The sequence below is a fragment of the Dipteris shenzhenensis genome, chromosome 21, assembly GCF_047967505.1.
Source record: "Dipteris shenzhenensis isolate YYH24624 ecotype China chromosome 21, Dip_SZ_1.0, whole genome shotgun sequence".
Taxonomy (NCBI): domain Eukaryota; kingdom Viridiplantae; phylum Streptophyta; class Polypodiopsida; order Gleicheniales; family Dipteridaceae; genus Dipteris; species Dipteris shenzhenensis.
The window spans coordinates 2643114-2660328 of record NC_141616.1 but is presented as its reverse complement, the minus strand read 5'-3'; the positions used below and the strand labels follow the sequence as shown (position 1 = coordinate 2660328).

Sequence of the window (17215 nt, the reverse complement as noted above, 5' to 3'; positions counted from 1 at the left end):
ATTACTAAAGCCTAAGGTTTTACTCACTTGGAATCTAAGATTAAATCTAAGGTTAGAGTGTGGTCTAACGCAAAGGTTAGGAATAACCTAGAGTTATGACCAAAACTAGCATAGGTGAGGTTTGAATCCTATGGATTGAGCTGGTGAACTAAAGGCATGGCATGGTTGCACTAAATTTGGCTAAACATGGCCACAAAGTAAAGTAAAGTTACTTTAGGCATGCATGCTAAAGTAAAGGCTTACAGCTAAAGATAGCTGGTGGGTCCTAGCTTATAAGTACAGGCCCCTGGGGCTCACTATTGGGGGTCCAAGGAGTGCGTTGCTTTGAACATAGACCTATTGGCCTGAGAGAAACAACTACAAGAAAGGGCATGTGGAATGGGACACATGTCAAGGCTAGCTAGCGCTCTGTGGTGGTCTATACCTCAAGCTCGAGGATGGATTCATGTATTGAGCCTACAGCTGGGAGGTGAGGTGCTATCTCCAACCCTTATGGGTTATTGTGGGTGTGTCACATGGTTTGTTTTGGACTCTGGATTTGAGTTGCACCTACCAGGGCTTAAAGTTTACTAGTCCTCATTTGGTATCAGAGTGGTAGGTCAGGAGGCGAGCTACTTATCTTATGGGTTGTTGCGGGTGCATTCTATGGTTTGTTTTTGACTCATGCTTGGAGTTGCACCCTACCAAGGTCTAAAGTTACAAGACCTAGTTTGGGGATGTTTCATTTGGTATCAGAGCTAGCTTCAAGCTTTGTCCAATCCAGTTGCTATATTGGAAAGCGTGAATTCCCTTGTTTGTGTTCATCAAATAAAGGTGGCAAAACCTGCTGGTAGAGAATTGAGAAAATCCTAGATGGGCATGCATGGTTTTAAAAGTATATTCATGCTTCAAGAAAAGCTATTTCAAGATGGAACTGAGCTACGATTTGTAGTAGAGGCATGTGGCAAAAATTCATGTAGTGCCCCTTGCTACTGGCACTATTTTATTTGACTTTAATAGCTCCAACAAAAGGATTATGGACCATTCAGGCTAGTATTTACTTTCCCAACTAGTGCAATTGGTAGAGAATGGAATAGGTGAATAAGATTGCTACCTAATTCGATGGTTAGAGAAGTTTAGAATAGTGAAGATATTGTTTCTCAAGGCTGGCACAAGTTGCAAATTGCTATAGCAATCTATTGGCATTAACAAGTAATACACTTTGATGGTAGGAAACGGTGGGGTTGACAAGAACATGAGCAAGATCTTCTAGACTTATTTTTCCTCTTTCATGGAAGTGGAGAATTTGTAACAAATGATTGCCCCCTCCTACTTTGTTATGTTGCCTATCTTGGGTAGATGCCCCAATTTGAGTTGTATGCACTTTGTGGGCTTGCATGAAGTTATGAACTCCAAAGATACGCCTTTGTTTATGGCTTTAAATATTAACAAGCAGAGTGCATGCACTATAATTACACATAATTATTGAAAATAGGGACATGCAGAGTAGAAGTGATGGTTGCATCTTGCATTCATTCACCGTGCATGAGAATTTATTGGCATGCAAAGTAGAATTGATGGTTGCATGTTGCATTCATTCATCGTGCACGGGGATTTATTGGCATGCACCTATGATTGGCGATTGTAAGGTATGCATGCAAGAAAAGTTAAACCAAATGTTAGCGCTAGAGGTACATAAATTCAGCTCTAAATATTTCATTCTAGTTGATTGTTGGAACATAAGCTAAATTTAGATAACCTCTTGCTAGTTTCAATCAGATTTTCTAAAGGAACGGGCCTTGAGTCCAATCCTAGCTTGGATAGCTAAACTTGGCCTTTGCTTGATTCTTTATATTTGCATGAGCTTGGGGATTTCAATACATATATGTAATCGTCTAGTTTCTTATAGACTTGTTGCTTAGCACTCCGATCAATATCTACTTATTTATTGCTTGTTGCCTACAATATAGTCTCTTATAATTGCCCAGATTTACTACCGACGACCTTGTCGACCATCGCTTATTGTGCTTAGCATCGTAATTTATCAGTAACTTGATTAAGAGTGATCAACATCTTGTTTTGACGTTTTGTTTCAGCCCTATCGTTGGTCTTGGATCCTTCTACAAGTGATTTGGTTGATTAATCATTGGCATGTACGAAATGCTACAAATTTGATATAATTGGATAGCCATACTATAGACGACTGGTTTTTTTAATGATACAAATATTATTGATTATTTGTATTTTCCCTCCATATGCATAGAAGTCTACCTCCTGTAAGATTTACCCTTGAGCTATAGAAAGATCAATTTGATTTGTTGTCCTAAACATCAAAATGATGCAAATCTTCTCAACAAGGCTCTATTAAAAAAAAAGCTTGAAGCTTTCTGCGAAGCTTTGGGCTTACTTCCCTTTGGTGATTGAGATCACTCATTGTACACCAAGACATTTTCACTACAAGGGGTGTTGAAAACATTGTAATATTTAAGGCTGTGGCCAATAATTAGCTAGGAGGGTTTTCCCCTTGTCTAAGGGTTTTGCATGTAGGTTCTAACCCTACACTCTTCCACTCTTTATTGTTGTGACTTCAGTTCATGAACTCTCTCCACGTGTTCTTCGCCGCTCTTTCTCGTAGGGACAAGCCCCATGGAATAAGTTTATATGCCAATGTGCTGACAACAAAAGATAGAAAGCTCATACCCCAAAGCTTCGATTAGCCAATTCCCGATGCCACATCAAGGGGAATACTGATTTCCTAATCAAGGGAGAGAGGAATTGCTATAAATCATTTGAAAGTGCCCAAAAGTTTGACAAGGAGAATTGAGCCGTAAATTTCCGTTCATTAAAGGTCACTCCTTTAATTGCTCATTTCTCATTTGTAAGGCCATTTGTGTCTCTGAAAACAAGAAATCTACTCGTGTAGTCCAAAAACATAGCACAAGAACATTCACTGAACAAAGGATTAACTATAAATATGCTTTTTGAAAGAGATCAGAATTGTATAAAATAATGATCTCCTGCCCAATTGACTGTCAATGTGAAACAAATGCACCTTTCTGGAATCTTAAGCCATGTATTTACTATCTACTTTGAGCATCTCTTTCTCCCCCCCCCCCCCCCCCGCCTTCTCTCTCTCTCTCTCTCTCCTTCCTTGGATCACCATTCATGAACAATGTTCAGGACTAAATTGATGCTATCCACCCCAAAAAAGACAAGAAAAACCTGGTCTTCCCTAGGATGGCAAGACTTGACTGCAAAATGCCTCTCAGCTCACAAGAAAAAATCCCTTCATTCACTTGATCCTATGTTATATGGACTATTGGGACGATTTTCCTCAGCACTGCTGGTTTTTAGCTTGCTTTTGGAACCCATATGTTTACCTTGTCTTGGGGTGCTTTCATGTGCACTGTTGCCCATCGATCCTTTGTTATCATTACGTGAAACAGCTGTATCCTTATCGACTTCCGAGTCCAAACTCATCAAGTCACCTTTATGTCCACTGAAGAACTGATTTAGCCTTTCAAAATCACTGATATCATTCTGAGGTTCTTCCAATTGTAACGTAGAAGATGCTGAAGTAGGACTGTTGAGCCAAAAATCCACCTTTTCAGGACGACTTTGAACTAGATTATTCATGGTCGGAAGCTTGCTAGACCTTTGTGACGAAATCTTGCTAGAGTGAGCTTTTGTGTCAAGAATGTTATCCTTACCCTCAGGCAACTGGCTATTGCCGCTTCTTTGGATAAAGCCTCCTAGCTTGTGAACTAACCTGTTGTAGGGTCCATCAGTAATTGTGGTTTTACCATTTGCATCATGCTTCAATGCCGTTCCCTTGTTATCCTTTCTGGGTCCTCTAGTTGGCTTATCAACTCTTTTGCCTGTCCTCTCTTTCACTAGATTTCCTAAAGCCAGAATGAGCTCCAGCTGTTTCACTTGATTTTCCTGGAAAAAAAAGAAACTAAAACATCTCATTACTCAAGAAATCCAATCCCAAATCAGCATCTCTCTTTTTGTTGATTCAATGTGTAGCTCACTTAGCCTGAATTAGATCTGAATTCTTCTGTTTAAATTAACAAAAGAGTTTAGTCACATTCCCTCTCAATATTTTTTCCCTTTCCCAGAGTCTCTGTTAGAGAACCACTATATAGCTGCACATACATCATATAGTACGTATGGGAAAAACTAACATATTGTGCAGCATAAGACTATCATTCTGTAAATCTCCAAATAGTCTTTAAGCTCTCGACTTGCAAGCCAAAGGTAGGACAGACACACCAATTAACCATTATGAAACAAGCAGACGACACTTCAACATTTGGAATGCATGAAACTACTCTCAAAAGAAGTTAGAATGAGTAAGAATATTGTCTTCACCTCTTCAGGTCTCAGAACCTGTATTTAATTACTGACTGTATTTCCAGGCCCTCCTCCACAATGAAGCTAAACCTCATACTTTTAGTTTAATTTATTACATATTTACATACATACATACACGTGTGTGCACAAAGAAAGTTTAACAACACCTACAAAAGAACTAAGGGTCTACGACACAGAAAAAAACCCAGATACAATGACAGCTGGGGCCACTAAACAGGCACCCTTACCCAAGGCTAATGTCTGATGAGAAAAAATATATACATCGCGCTGTCACTGGTGAGAGGCAAAACCCAAAAAGGGGGAACAATGAGGAGCCGCCCTTGGTCATCTACCAATCGGTCAGCTACCCATTTGAGTGACTAGACTTACGTAAACTCCACCGGTAGTGTCTGAATGGCTGAGCTGGTGCGTGTAACATGTTGAGAGCCTTACTGGCTCTCTGATGCTGCTCAAGTAGAGTGACTGAAACGGTTGCCTTTGCAGCTCCATGTTTACAACATCCACCCACTTGGAGGCCTCGTCAATGACCATCTCCATCGTGATGATCCTCTCCTTTAGCGCAGGACTGGTCCCTTGGGCTACCTCTGTACGGCGACCAAGGTCATCTACCTCCTTTCGGAGATGATCTGTGAGGAGCTGCTGTATCTACTGTTGTAGCTGCTGCAGAATGTCTGGGAGGGCCATGGTCGGCTGTGGGGAATAGGCATACAGCATGGAGGTGCTGGGCATCATATGGGCTGGAGAATACCATTCATGGTCTGGTATGGCATGGATATCTTGGGGTGAGACTGTGACAATGGGGGAGAGATTATAGGTGCATGGGTGTGCATACCCTGCCCCCAAAACTCGTCTTTGTAAAAGCAAAGAAACAAAAAGTAGATTCTTAATACTATATAAGACTACCCATAAGGTGAGTGAGTGCATGGGTGCACATACACTGCCCCTCCAAACGTCTTTGTAAAAGCAAAACAAAAAATAGATTTTTAATCTTATGCTAGGACAGCACATAAGTTCAAGCATAACAAAGACTAGATACTATGACAGCCAGACCTTACATTATTAGCAGCACAAAGTGGGTGAAGACCATTGTATAAGTCTATGCCCACACATCAGCATATATCCACATGCAGGCACACACAATATTCATGCACCAAGGTCCTCATATAAGCTTCCATCAGTGCTCCATTTATGAATAGTAGGCTCGCGTCATGATGAAGGCTACCCCGCTTTAGACATCCATGCCTCTGAGAAGAGAAGGTAACAAACAACAGTTTAGGCATACCTGCATTCCAAGAAGAACATGCTGTATCTCGTCCAAGCCTTTCTCAAGTGCATCTTCACGTACAGCCAGAGTGTTGACAGCTTCTGATGTTTTTTCAGCCAGAATAGCGGTCTGCGTATAAAAAAAGTCAACCACCTATTAAATAAATGACTCATTCAGAAACTATGTGGATGTTGTTTCCTTTAAATCAACAACAATAGACAATAAAAACCTGTGCATGTGCAGAATGTACAGAAAGAAGACAATTCAACTAATCCAAGAAGCCGAAATGCCCACATGTGGACTGTGCCATGGTGACCAAACCGTCATTGCAGTGAAGAAAACAACTAAAAAGTTTTGAGAATCACTAAATGGGAGATGCCATGGGGACAATTGGTAGAGCACTCGGTAGCAGTTTCAATAAAGAAAGATCCTCTCATAAGTTTAAATAGCTAATGATTATTTTGAAGACCCTAACATTGAAGAATGTAAGCTTCGGAAAACACCCATGGATGGCAATGATAGCTCACAACAGCTCATCATTAGTGGATACCCTAAGATATAGGCAACAATTTAGCAGCAGGCCAGCAGCCAAGGGAGCTTATTGGAGAGCAGCCAAGCAAATACTCCGGTGTCCAAAGGTACCATGAACTTTGGGCAGGTTTATACTAGAGGTGAAGATATAGATGTTCATGAGTTTACAGATGCAAAGTGAGTAAGCTTAGTGGAAGAAAGGAGATCTATTAAGCGCATTATAATGCAACTAGCATACCACAGACAAAATGAGCAGCTAGCTACATTGTTGAGGCTTCTACTAAGAGAGATTGGAATGCAACAGAATCCGTGTATCAAATGTGGAGAGCATTCCCAAATTTTATCATCGAGGACGTTGATGCCTGAAGAGGGAAGGAATGTTATGCTCAAGCTAAGATAATATGACCTTGGAGGGATCAGTGGACATTTTCCTTTAGAAGACAAATTGTCGTATTAGCGTTTCATGCAAATGGTCAATGGAATCAATGTCAAGGTCCTTGATGAGGGTCACATGGCATGGACTAGATGGGTCTAAGGCTATGGGTCTTAAATGCATTAAATGTGTAAATGTGCCTAGGGGCAAATGAAATTAATGTGATCCCAAGAGAGGGGTAAATGATGCATTTAAGAGGAACCTTAGAATGATGACATGTGGCAGAATAGATCCATCTAGGGATTTGTGGGCTTTGTGGATTAGCATGCAAGTTTGAAAAAAGCATGTGAATTCTTCACGTGAGCATGCGAACATAGAGATAGGCTGGGAGGAATATGGTAGTGCCATTACCCGTGATTGCATGAAAGATCTGAATCTGGTTTTATTGTGTCAATATGCTGGTCTGTCCTGTCATATTCCTGTGCCATTTCTGCCCACAAGCCTTGCCAAACAGCTTGCCTTGTAGGCGCCTTTCCCCCGGGATGCCCCGCCATCTTGCTGCTCATCAACAGCCTCCTGCCAGGGCATGATGCCCCTGCCACCTTCTCTGCACAAAGGTGCCATCTGATGCAGCCTCTGGAGCTCCAGGTATCTGCCCTTTTTCTCTCTGATGTCTGATCTCTGCCCCCATGGCAGCCATAGTGCTGCCCATGTGGCCTTCCATCAGTTCCTAGGTCCACCCCCCCCATGCTCTCCTCATATGGGGGCTTACAGATGGGGAGGCCTTTCCAACACCCTTCACCTGTTAGAAAAGTCATTGCCCCACCTGTGAGCCCCTGTTTTGAGGGGACAAGGGGGCAGGAGACTATAGGGGGGTAGGGGAGCAGAGAACCTACCTGGCTGGAACCCGCGCAGCAAAGGAAGAGTGGTGCGGCCTTCTAGGCACCTCATGGAACAGATATGGATGGCCTGGCCCAAGCCAGCCAGCCTGGTCGGTGGAGGGGCCCTTGAAGTCGGTGCTGCAAGCAGGGGGCCGACCCCCTGCTGGTTGGTTTTCTTCAGCCCAGCAATGGGACTTCAGCAGTCCAGATCAGCCTGCCTGGAAGGTGTACACGCAGCACTACAGTCGGAGGATTCGGTGCACCAAACGGAGTAAGGTTTGGGTACTGTTTCATCAGCTCTTTGAATTTCTCTTTTGCAATTTGCACAGCTCACTTCTCAGCTCTCTCTCAGCTTCTATTACTCTCTGACTCACGTAGCAACCCTGCATTCTGGTGGACAGCGCAAGCCTCTTCCTTGCCTTACAGGAGTCCCCTACATCGTCCGTGTGGACAGCTCAGTATTGGTTGGAGTTGCCTCTCAGGTTGTTGGGTCTGCAATACGTGTGCACAATGTACTCTTCAGAAGCACGTTTCTGTGCTCTCTCGAAGAGTGTTATTTGTATCTTTCAGTTCTCCAAGCATTAAAGCAAATTCTCCCCTGATTGGGGGAGGGGCCCTCAGTGGGTACAAGGACCCAATCGGTCGTCGTCTCTATTCTCTCTCTACCCTTATCTCCTTTCTCTCTCTATGGTGCATAACTCTAATTCCTCACTAAAGGCTTACACAAGGTCTTGATGTGATTATACAATCAGATAACCGTTTTCTGTTACATTGGTATCACAGCTTCAATCTGTATCCAACTTGACTACCGCGAGTGTATGGTCATCTTGAGATCCGGAAAGGACACACAAGCAAGCGCCATGGAAGGTTCAGGGAAAGATGTCAAATTTGAAGACTATGAAGAGAGAAAGACAACCAAAAAGAAATGTTCCCGCATAGTGCTCAAGAGATGATGGTGAATCTTCTGGAGCAGAATTGGATCCTCCTACAACAAGTTGAAGAACATGCAGAACAGCTAGAAGAAAGCAGAAGACAACCAAACCAAATAAGACGACGTCTTGAAGAAAGAGAGGCAGAAAAACATCTTGAAGAAAGAGGAACCTCATATTTTAAAAAACTGCTCTTGTTGATGCATGATGAATGCAAAAATGAGGAGGCACTGTGACGCGCAGAGCTCGCCCAGGCAGAGAGGCAATAAAAACTAGACCAAGAGGCAATACTTCTCCAGTACAAACAAATGTTAGCCACTATGCAGGCCAATTTGAGCGCGGCAACAGTCACCGCCACAGCTTCGTCATCGACAAAAGTAACCCGGCCCACACCAAATTTTGTTAAGTATGATGCTAAGTGGTCAGCTAAGTGTGACCACTTAGCTATCCTTCAATTTATTCATCAGCTCGTCGCTCACTTTCTGTTAGCACGAATTCAAGATGAGCAAGACAAAGTCCACCTTGCAGCCCTCAACTTACTTATGGGGAGGCGGTTACCTTGTGGCAACATTGGGCTAGTAAGCACATTGACCCAACAACTTATAAGACAAATTTCGTTTGGGCAACGTTTGGTACCAATCTCAAAGCTCGTTTTCTATTGCCGCAGTATATGCTTAGCCTCGAAGATGCGTTTTCTCGTCTCCGCCAAAATAGGTTGCATGTGTTGTCTTACAGCAACAAGGTCATCACACAGTCGCAGCAATTGGGCATGTTTGAAAGCGATAAGTTGAAGCAATTCATTAGGGGATTGGACAATAACATTCGTTTTCCCGTCTGAAACTTCGACCCGCCTGATTACAAGCGGGCGCTGACTCTCTAGTTGGCTCACCCCACAGCCCCCTATATAAAGGGGGGGCTGCAGCCCTCATTCCTTATTCAGTTCCAGCCTCAGTCTCCTCCAGTGCAGCTCCCCTCCAGCCCTTTGTTCAGCCCCTTGTGCACTCTAGAACAGGCCCTGAACAGCAGCAAACTTCAGCAGTCCAGATCAGCCTGCCTGGAAGGTGTACACGCAGCACTACAATCGGAGGGTTCGGAGTAGCAAACGGAGTAAGGTTTGGCTACTGTTTCATCAGCTCTTTGAAGTTCTCTTTTGCAGTTTGCACAGCTCACTTCTCAGTTCTATCTCTCAGTCATATCTCAGCTCTCTCTCTTAGCTTCTGTTACTCTCATCTTTCACTCTCTCACTCACGTGCATTCTGGTGGACAGCACAAGCCTCTTCCTTGCCTTGCAGAAGTGCCCTACATCGTCAGTGTGGACAGCATCAAGGTCTTAGTATTGGTTGGAGTTGCCTCTCAGGTTGTTGGGTCTACAATACATGTGCACAGTGTACTCCTCAGAAGCGTGTTTCTGTGCTCTCTCGAAGAGTGTTATTTGTATCTTTCAAGTCTCCAAGAACTAAAGCAAATTCTCCCCTGATTGGGGGAGGGGGCCATCAGTGGGTACAGGGACCCAATCGGTTGTCGTCTCTATTCTCTCTCTACTCTCATCTCCTTTCTCTCAACGTTGGTTGTCGGATAATGGGAGCAGTCCACAATCTTATTATATACAACGGTCTTTCCAGATGGCCGTTGTTAGGGGGGCTTACCTGCTTCCAACATGGAGGAGGATCGCGTACATTGGATTACCTCTTGGGATCCCCTTCTTTTATGTTGCATTTACATGATCTCAGTGTAACCCCCCCCCCGAGGTGCTGACCATTCCTATCTGACTTTCAGCATCTCGGCCCCCATGATGACCATTGGGCAGGGTCCACTAGCCTCCAATCAAGTCCAGGTACATTTTGACCATGCCCTTGACACAGTATACATGAGTCACCTATCTCGTGAGCTGCCAGAATCTCTTGGGGACTATGCAGACCTCACCCATGCCTTAGACACTCTAGTTTCAGTGGTTCAGAATGCTACAATCAGATCCTTCCCCACATCCCGATCTACATCATGCTTCCCAACAAGGAAGATGCCCTAGAATCCATGGTTCGATGATGTGTGCCGAGAGCTCAGAGCCCATGCAGACCTTGGGGCATCTTACGAGGACTGAGGCACAACGGATACTATGTTGAGTGACTCGCCGGAAGAGACGAGCTTTCCTCTCACATCGGATGGATGAGGTGATTAGGTCTTTTCAAGGGGGAGATCCCACCTTCACATGGGAGCTCCTCTCTGAGGGGTAAGTCACCCATTCCTATCACTGATCTAAGGGTTTGGCACACACGTGCGATTTCGATATATGATGTCCCAATGCAAACACCACCGAACTTGTCTTCCTTACCCATGCACACATGTCCTTGTTCACAGCACAAAATATACGGGTGCGTTACGCCGGCTCCACAACCGGAAAGCCATGGACCATGAGGCACATGGGCATGAGATCCTAGCTCCGATATGTTTAATCATGCGGTATGTCGTGGATTCCCTTCTACTTGGAACACCACTATCATTGTGCCGGGGGCTGTTCCACAGACCCACCTGGCCACGTGGCAGCCCGCCATAGGCACAGGCCTCTGCCTTTCTGCTGGCCCTGTGCCAGCCTTGTTGCAGGCTCCATACAAGGCCCAAAGGCCCTGCCATGCAGGCGCCTTTGGCCACTGCAGGTCCCGCCCTCTGTCAGGCTTCCAGCAGCCCCGTTCTCCATCAAAGAAGCCTCCATACAGCCCCATACAGTGGGGCCGTACCCTGCTGATGTCAGTGTGCCCTTCACAGGGCCCTGTTGCAGGCCGTACACCTGTCCTTTGCTTTGACAGCTGCCCACATGGCAGCTCATGTGCTGCCCATGTGACAGCCCCAATATCTCTAGGTCTACCTCCCCCATGCTCTCCTCATATGGGGGCTTACAGATGGGGAGGTGACCATTCCAACACCCCCTCTCACCGACACATCCAGGCCCAATGCCAACACGTCGATGACGATGCTCTAGTAACTCCCATGTCGTAGTCCTCTGGAACATTTCGATGTCGAAATATTTTCCTGGCTTTTCATCCAGTGGCTCCTGCTCCACCAGGTCTGGTTCCGCTTCCGCACACCATCCTGGTACACAGGTCCATTTTTGGTAGCACCTCCAGGCACCACCACCTTCACTCATGTCCCCGCCTTCGAACTCAAGCAATCCAGTCGTCACAATCTTCTAGTTGTCCCCCTCATAATGAGTGAACAACCTGGAGTCTTCCAGGCACCATGCTCTTAGGGTCTGTTTCAACCCGTCCTTCCTTTGGCAAGGTCTGCAACCAATGAATATTTCCAGATAACCTGGACCATGAACTCTCGCTGAGTTCTCGAGCACGTACACTTCTGGCTTCAGTACTCTTTGTCCATCACCTTCTAGCAATCTGCGTCCGAGATTTGAAGAAGCGCCAATACTTCCCCTTCTACCTTCAAAGAAGGCCAATTTCTTCCAATCTCGTATCTCCTGAGAAAAATGAAGAGCAGAGTCTCTCCACAGCATTCTATAAAGGCTCAAATGAAAAATATCAAGTCCATACTAGACTGTGGTACTGCCTGTGTGTTTGCATTAAAAGCAAACCCTGTACCTCATCGAGGCACCCACCAAGAGCCTGTGTAATCCTGTACTGTCCACTTCTGAAGTACAGCATCCATCTAACCATGAGACCCTAGGGCCCTCCATGGAATCCACCCTCGTGTCAGTGTCGACAGCCACACACTTGGAAGGTACCAAGCGCTCTATGTTGTCTTTCACCTTCACAAAGGTATCTGACTCCTCGTCGACCCACATCTCTATGTCAGACATCCTCACTGTGATTTCTTGGTCAACATATCTAACCTCGGTAACCCTCGATGATGTCACTAGGAACAACTCTTTGATTACCACATTTGCTTTGGCCTCTCTCTCTGAATCTGAGTCGGATTCCTTTTTGTTTTTCCGATCCACCTTTTCTTTTTGCAGTCCTTTGCAAAATGTCCTAGCGTATCACAATAGAAGCACTTCTTCTTCTGCTTGCTCTTCGAAGTCTCCTCGTCGTCAGAGTCGTCTTTCTTGGACTTGCCACCGTTAGGCTTGCCCTTTCCTTTGCCAACGCAATCCTTTGCCAGCATCGCCTTGTCATTTTTGTCATCGTTGTAGAGCTTCTCCCGAGCTTCCTCCTGTAGCAGTAATGGATACCAACTCCTCAAACGTCAGAGGTTTGGTCCTCTGTCCTGCTGTCACAGTTGTAACAAAGCTCTTGAAACTCCGAGGTAGTCTCCTCAGTACCATCAAGGCCAAATGGCATGGGTCTGTCTTTTGACCAACTTCTGCCAGCTGATCCCTCACCACCTTGACCTTCGTCAAGTGGCTATGTACCGTATCTCCTTCCATATCAAGATTGTAGAGTTGATGCTGAAGAACTAAAGTCCGGGAGGTGTTGTCTGTCTCGTATAGATCCTTCACAGTGACCCACGCCTCTATTGACGTCTCGGCTATATAGATATGTGGAAGAACAGAGTCCGCCGTAGTCCCTATGATTAATGATAGGGCATGGGCATCTCTATCTTCCCAAGCTTCCAGCTCCTCTCTGTCTACTACCATGATTATCTTCCCTTGCCTGTCTACCATGTCCTCCGGCTTCGCCTCCACTCCCGTTGTTAGCTTCCACAACTTCGAGCCACTAAATGGCTTCGGATTTTCACCTTCCAGATCGGGTAGTTGGTCCCGTCTAGTTTCCCAGACTCTCCGAAGTTAGAGATAGTGAATGATAAAAAACTGGGGGAGGAGAAAGGGACAGCAAGGGTTGAAGAGGCTATAGAGGTTGACATCTCTGCTGTTAATACCACACAGCAAAGTCAACCAAACTTAATTTTTAGTAGACCAGAACTCTGAACGCTTGACTGAACCTGAGTCACCCTCTTTCTCGAAAGGGCACAATCCTCCAGTCGTGGAAGTCGATTCCCAAAAGCGTCTAAATCAGGGTCGTCCTTCAGCAAGGTCCCTGCCTTCAGGCTCCCACAGCTGTGAGCCTCCTACTTGGGCTTTGATACCATGTTAGAACTGACCCAACAGAGGGTATGCACAACGGAAGACTGATAGTATTGCCCAGGAGCTCACACAGTGTGATGTGGGGAATCACAAACTTCTTAACTTTGTGCATAGATGTGCAAGCCAGTAAATAGATAATGCTCAGAGACAAATATAGAAGCAACACTTTATATTTCCGTCCGTCCGTCCAAAAACTAGGATAGGATAAAATACCAAGTTTCCTTCTACTACAAGCCTGACACTTCTAGATCTCTGAGCCCGCATGCTCCACCTCGAGCATATGTAGACTCTCTGCCTAGATCCCTTCCACCTTGCTGTCCGTAAGCCAGCCACTCTAGCTCAGTCTGCAGCTTCTCCTAGGTCACCTTGTCCTCCTGAATGTAGGCCTAAGGCTCCCCCTTTGCTGCTCCTGTCTGCTGTCCTGAGGGCTGCTCCAAGTGATGTATTATGAGGCCAAATGCCTCTCCTTTTGTAGGCCCAAGGGGCCCTGAAATGGACCAACCTGGTAGGGCCGACCCCTAGGTCTGTTTGGGCCGACCAGTCTGTCCCCTCCCAGTCTGTAAACCGACCTGGTTTGGGGGCTGTTCCACAGACCCGCCTGGCCACGTGGCAGCCCGCCATAGGCACAGGCCTCTGCCCTTCTGCTGGCCCTGTTCCAGCCTTGTTGCAGGCTCCATACAAGGCCCAAAGGCACTGCAGGCGCCTTTGGCCACTGCAGGTCCCGCCCTCTGTCAGGCTTCCAGCAGCCCCGTTCTCCATCAAAGAAGCCTCCGTACAGCCCCGTACAGTGGGGCCGTACCCTGCTGATGTCAGCGCACCCTTCACAGGGCCCTGTTGCAGGCCGTACGCCTGTCCTTTGCTTTGACAGCTGCCCACATGGCAGCTTGACACATCCCAGCACTCCTGAAACCCCTGATCTGCAAAATAACCACACACAACATCAGAACTGAGCAGGCTGCTCACCACCCAACCGTGACATCTACGGGATGTGATCCCGAATCAGAAGATGTCCCCCCGAGCCACGAGCTGAGCTACTGGCACGAACTCCCAATCAGATCCCAACCAGCCTGGTGTCCCATACCACCAGGTGGCGCTGTGAAGCCCTGGATCTGCCACTGGGCCTTGGGCTACGCTAAGATGCAGGCGCGCGTCCGCGACACAATCCAGGATCAGACCTAGCACCTGGGAACGAGACTTGCTCCCAACTGCACACTGAGAACTGAACCCCCTGGGCCTCTTTTATAGACTCGGGCCCCGGCGCCAAAAATAGCGAAGACCTATAAATAGTTCATACCCTTGCCACTCAACCCGAGAATCAAGCCTGCCTAGCTCTAAGCCTCCCCAGGCTAACCTGAGCTAGTTCTGTGTACCTAGTACACGTCAGATACGAATCCGTGCACATGACATACTCCCCCTCCTCTAAGAACTCACTCCTGAGTTCGGTAAAAAACCCGGAAATGTTCTTTGGAGGTTTTGTAATGTCTCCCATGTTGCATCCTCCTCAACACGATCCTTCCACTTAATCTTGTATTCCGTGATAGTACGATTTCGAATCTGTCTTTCACGGAATGCAAGAATAGATTCAGGTTCGTGAGGAATAAAAGTTAAATCTGTAACTTCTATAATCTCATGAGGAGAAACAATTTGATCATCTGCACCCAATACTTCTTTCAGTCTACTGACATGAAAGACTGGATGTATTTTAACATCAGGAGGCAATTCTAGTCGATATGCAACTGGTCCAATTCTTTTAATGACCTTGAATGGGCCACAGTATCTGGGGGATAATTTCGGAACCAAACCAGTACTTAGGCTCTTGGATTCCTTAGGAATTCTCAAATATACCATCGTTCCTTCAGAGAACTCTCTAGGTGAACGATGTCTATTAGCATAAAATCTGTCCCGATCTTGGGCACTTCTAATAGACTCCTTGGCAAACTGCAACATTTCTTGCATGTCTTGCAAGAAGTTCTTAGCAGCATCATTTTGAATCCCTGTTAATCCAACCATAACTGGTGACTTAGGTTGAAACCCGTACATAAGCATAAAAGGACTATAACCAACTGACACGTCCCAGCACTCCTGAAACCCCTGATCTGCAAAATAACCACACACAACATCAGAACTGAGCAGGCTGCTCACCACCCAACCGTGACATCTACGGGATGTGATCCCGAATCAGAAGATGTCCCCCCGAGCCACGAGCTGAGCTACTGGCACGAACTCCCAATCAGATCCCAACCAGCCTGGTGTCCCATACCACCAGGTGGCGCTGTGAAGCCCTGGATCTGCCACTGGGCCTTGGGCTACGCTAAGATGCAGGCGCGCGTCCGCGACACAATCCAGGATCAGACCTAGCACCTGGGAACGAGACTTGCTCCCAACTGCACACTGAGAACTGAACCCCCTGGGCCTCTTTTATAGACTCGGGCCCCGGCGCCAAAAATAGCGAAGACCTATAAATAGTTCATACCCTTGCCACTCAACCCGAGAATCAAGCCTGCCTAGCTCTAAGCCTCCCCAGGCTAACCTGAGCTAGTTCTGTGTACCTAGTACACGTCAGATACGAATCCGTGCACATGACACAGCTCATGTGCTGCCCATGTGACAGCCCCAATATCTCCAGGTCTACCTCCCCCATGCTCTCCTCATATGGGGGCTTACAGATGGGGAGGTGACCATTCCAACACTAGTGAGACCGACAGCCATGTACACCTATAGTGGAGATAGAGGAGCCTTTTCTATGCATCTGCCCAGCTTATTATGAGATCCGAGGATGCTACCACTGCTTCTATCAGGAGGGGTGCAGATTTGGACCACTCTCCTGATTGATCCAATTCCATGATCAGGTGTGTGTTGGCCTCTTTCTAATGGAGATGCGACGGCTTAGGGAGACTCTGCTAGACCAGATTAGACAGCAGGAGGAGATAGCACCATGGGACATTGATCGCACACAGAGACACGTCACTGATTTTTATGCCTTTGAGCCAGCTCTAGGACACATTGGAGTAGAGGATGAAGAGATAGCCGTCACGAGGGCAGCCTCGATCAGTGGGCAGAGATGGCACAGAGCAAAGGATAGGGAGCCACAGAGGAGGACCAGAGCACGCACAATAGAGGTTCAGTCCATCGCTACTTTACTCAGAGGAGACCGATCGACCTGAGGTGTCACCCTTGATGCTGCCCCATTGGATACAGAGGTCCCAGAGACAGAGGTCCCGGAGACCACGACCCCCACCACGACAGGAGACAGCTCGACAACTACAGTTACGTGACATCATTGCTTCTTATTGGAGAGATACCACAACTCTTGGATATGTCCTCAGAGGTTTCGCACTGCCTACTGGAGTCTCTTGTTGAGACTACTTGTTTAGCCTAGCACTCAGCAAGGGCCCAAGCGAGCCCTTTGCTTCAGCCCACGGCGGCTTGTATGAGCTATTATGTTGATTGTACTTTGTCTCATAGGCCCGTGAGGCCTCCCGAAGACGTTAATATAAGTTTCTTTCTTTCTTTCTTTCTATGGTGCATAACTCTAATTCCTCGCGAAAGGTTTTGCTGTGATTACACGATCAGATAACCGTTGCATGTTACAACTAATCTATATCACTTCACTACAACGAGTTGTCTTCTAATAACCTCTGGCAGTCTTTTGGAGAGAGAGTGAAAAACCCCCAAGCTGGGGTTCTAATATCTCCTCTATCTCCGTGCTAGCCTGTAAGCATAGCCCAACATTGGTACACAAACACACGGAAACATTGGGTGTCCACTAGTGCATCACCACCCAACTGTAGAGCCCTCGGATCACCCCCAAGCTAGAGGTCAGGCAACGTCCGACAATAGTCCATCACACGTAAG

The 17215-nt window shown here is 46.4% G+C and overlaps 1 protein-coding gene across 1 annotated transcript in view; it reads right to left on the bottom strand.

Moving 5' to 3' along the window:
- Positions 1-3122: 3122 nt before the first annotated feature.
- Positions 3123-17215, bottom strand: part of LOC147888363 (uncharacterized) — a 30534-nt gene continuing 16441 nt past the window's right edge. Inside the window, exons 4-5 of the mRNA XM_087392111.1 lie at positions 5639-5749; positions 3123-3921 (exon numbers count right to left, since the gene is read on the bottom strand). Of these exons, the coding sequence (XP_087248237.1) occupies positions 3268-3921; positions 5639-5749 (765 nt within the window). The 3' untranslated portion in view covers positions 3123-3267. The remainder of the gene's footprint in view (positions 3922-5638; positions 5750-17215) is intronic.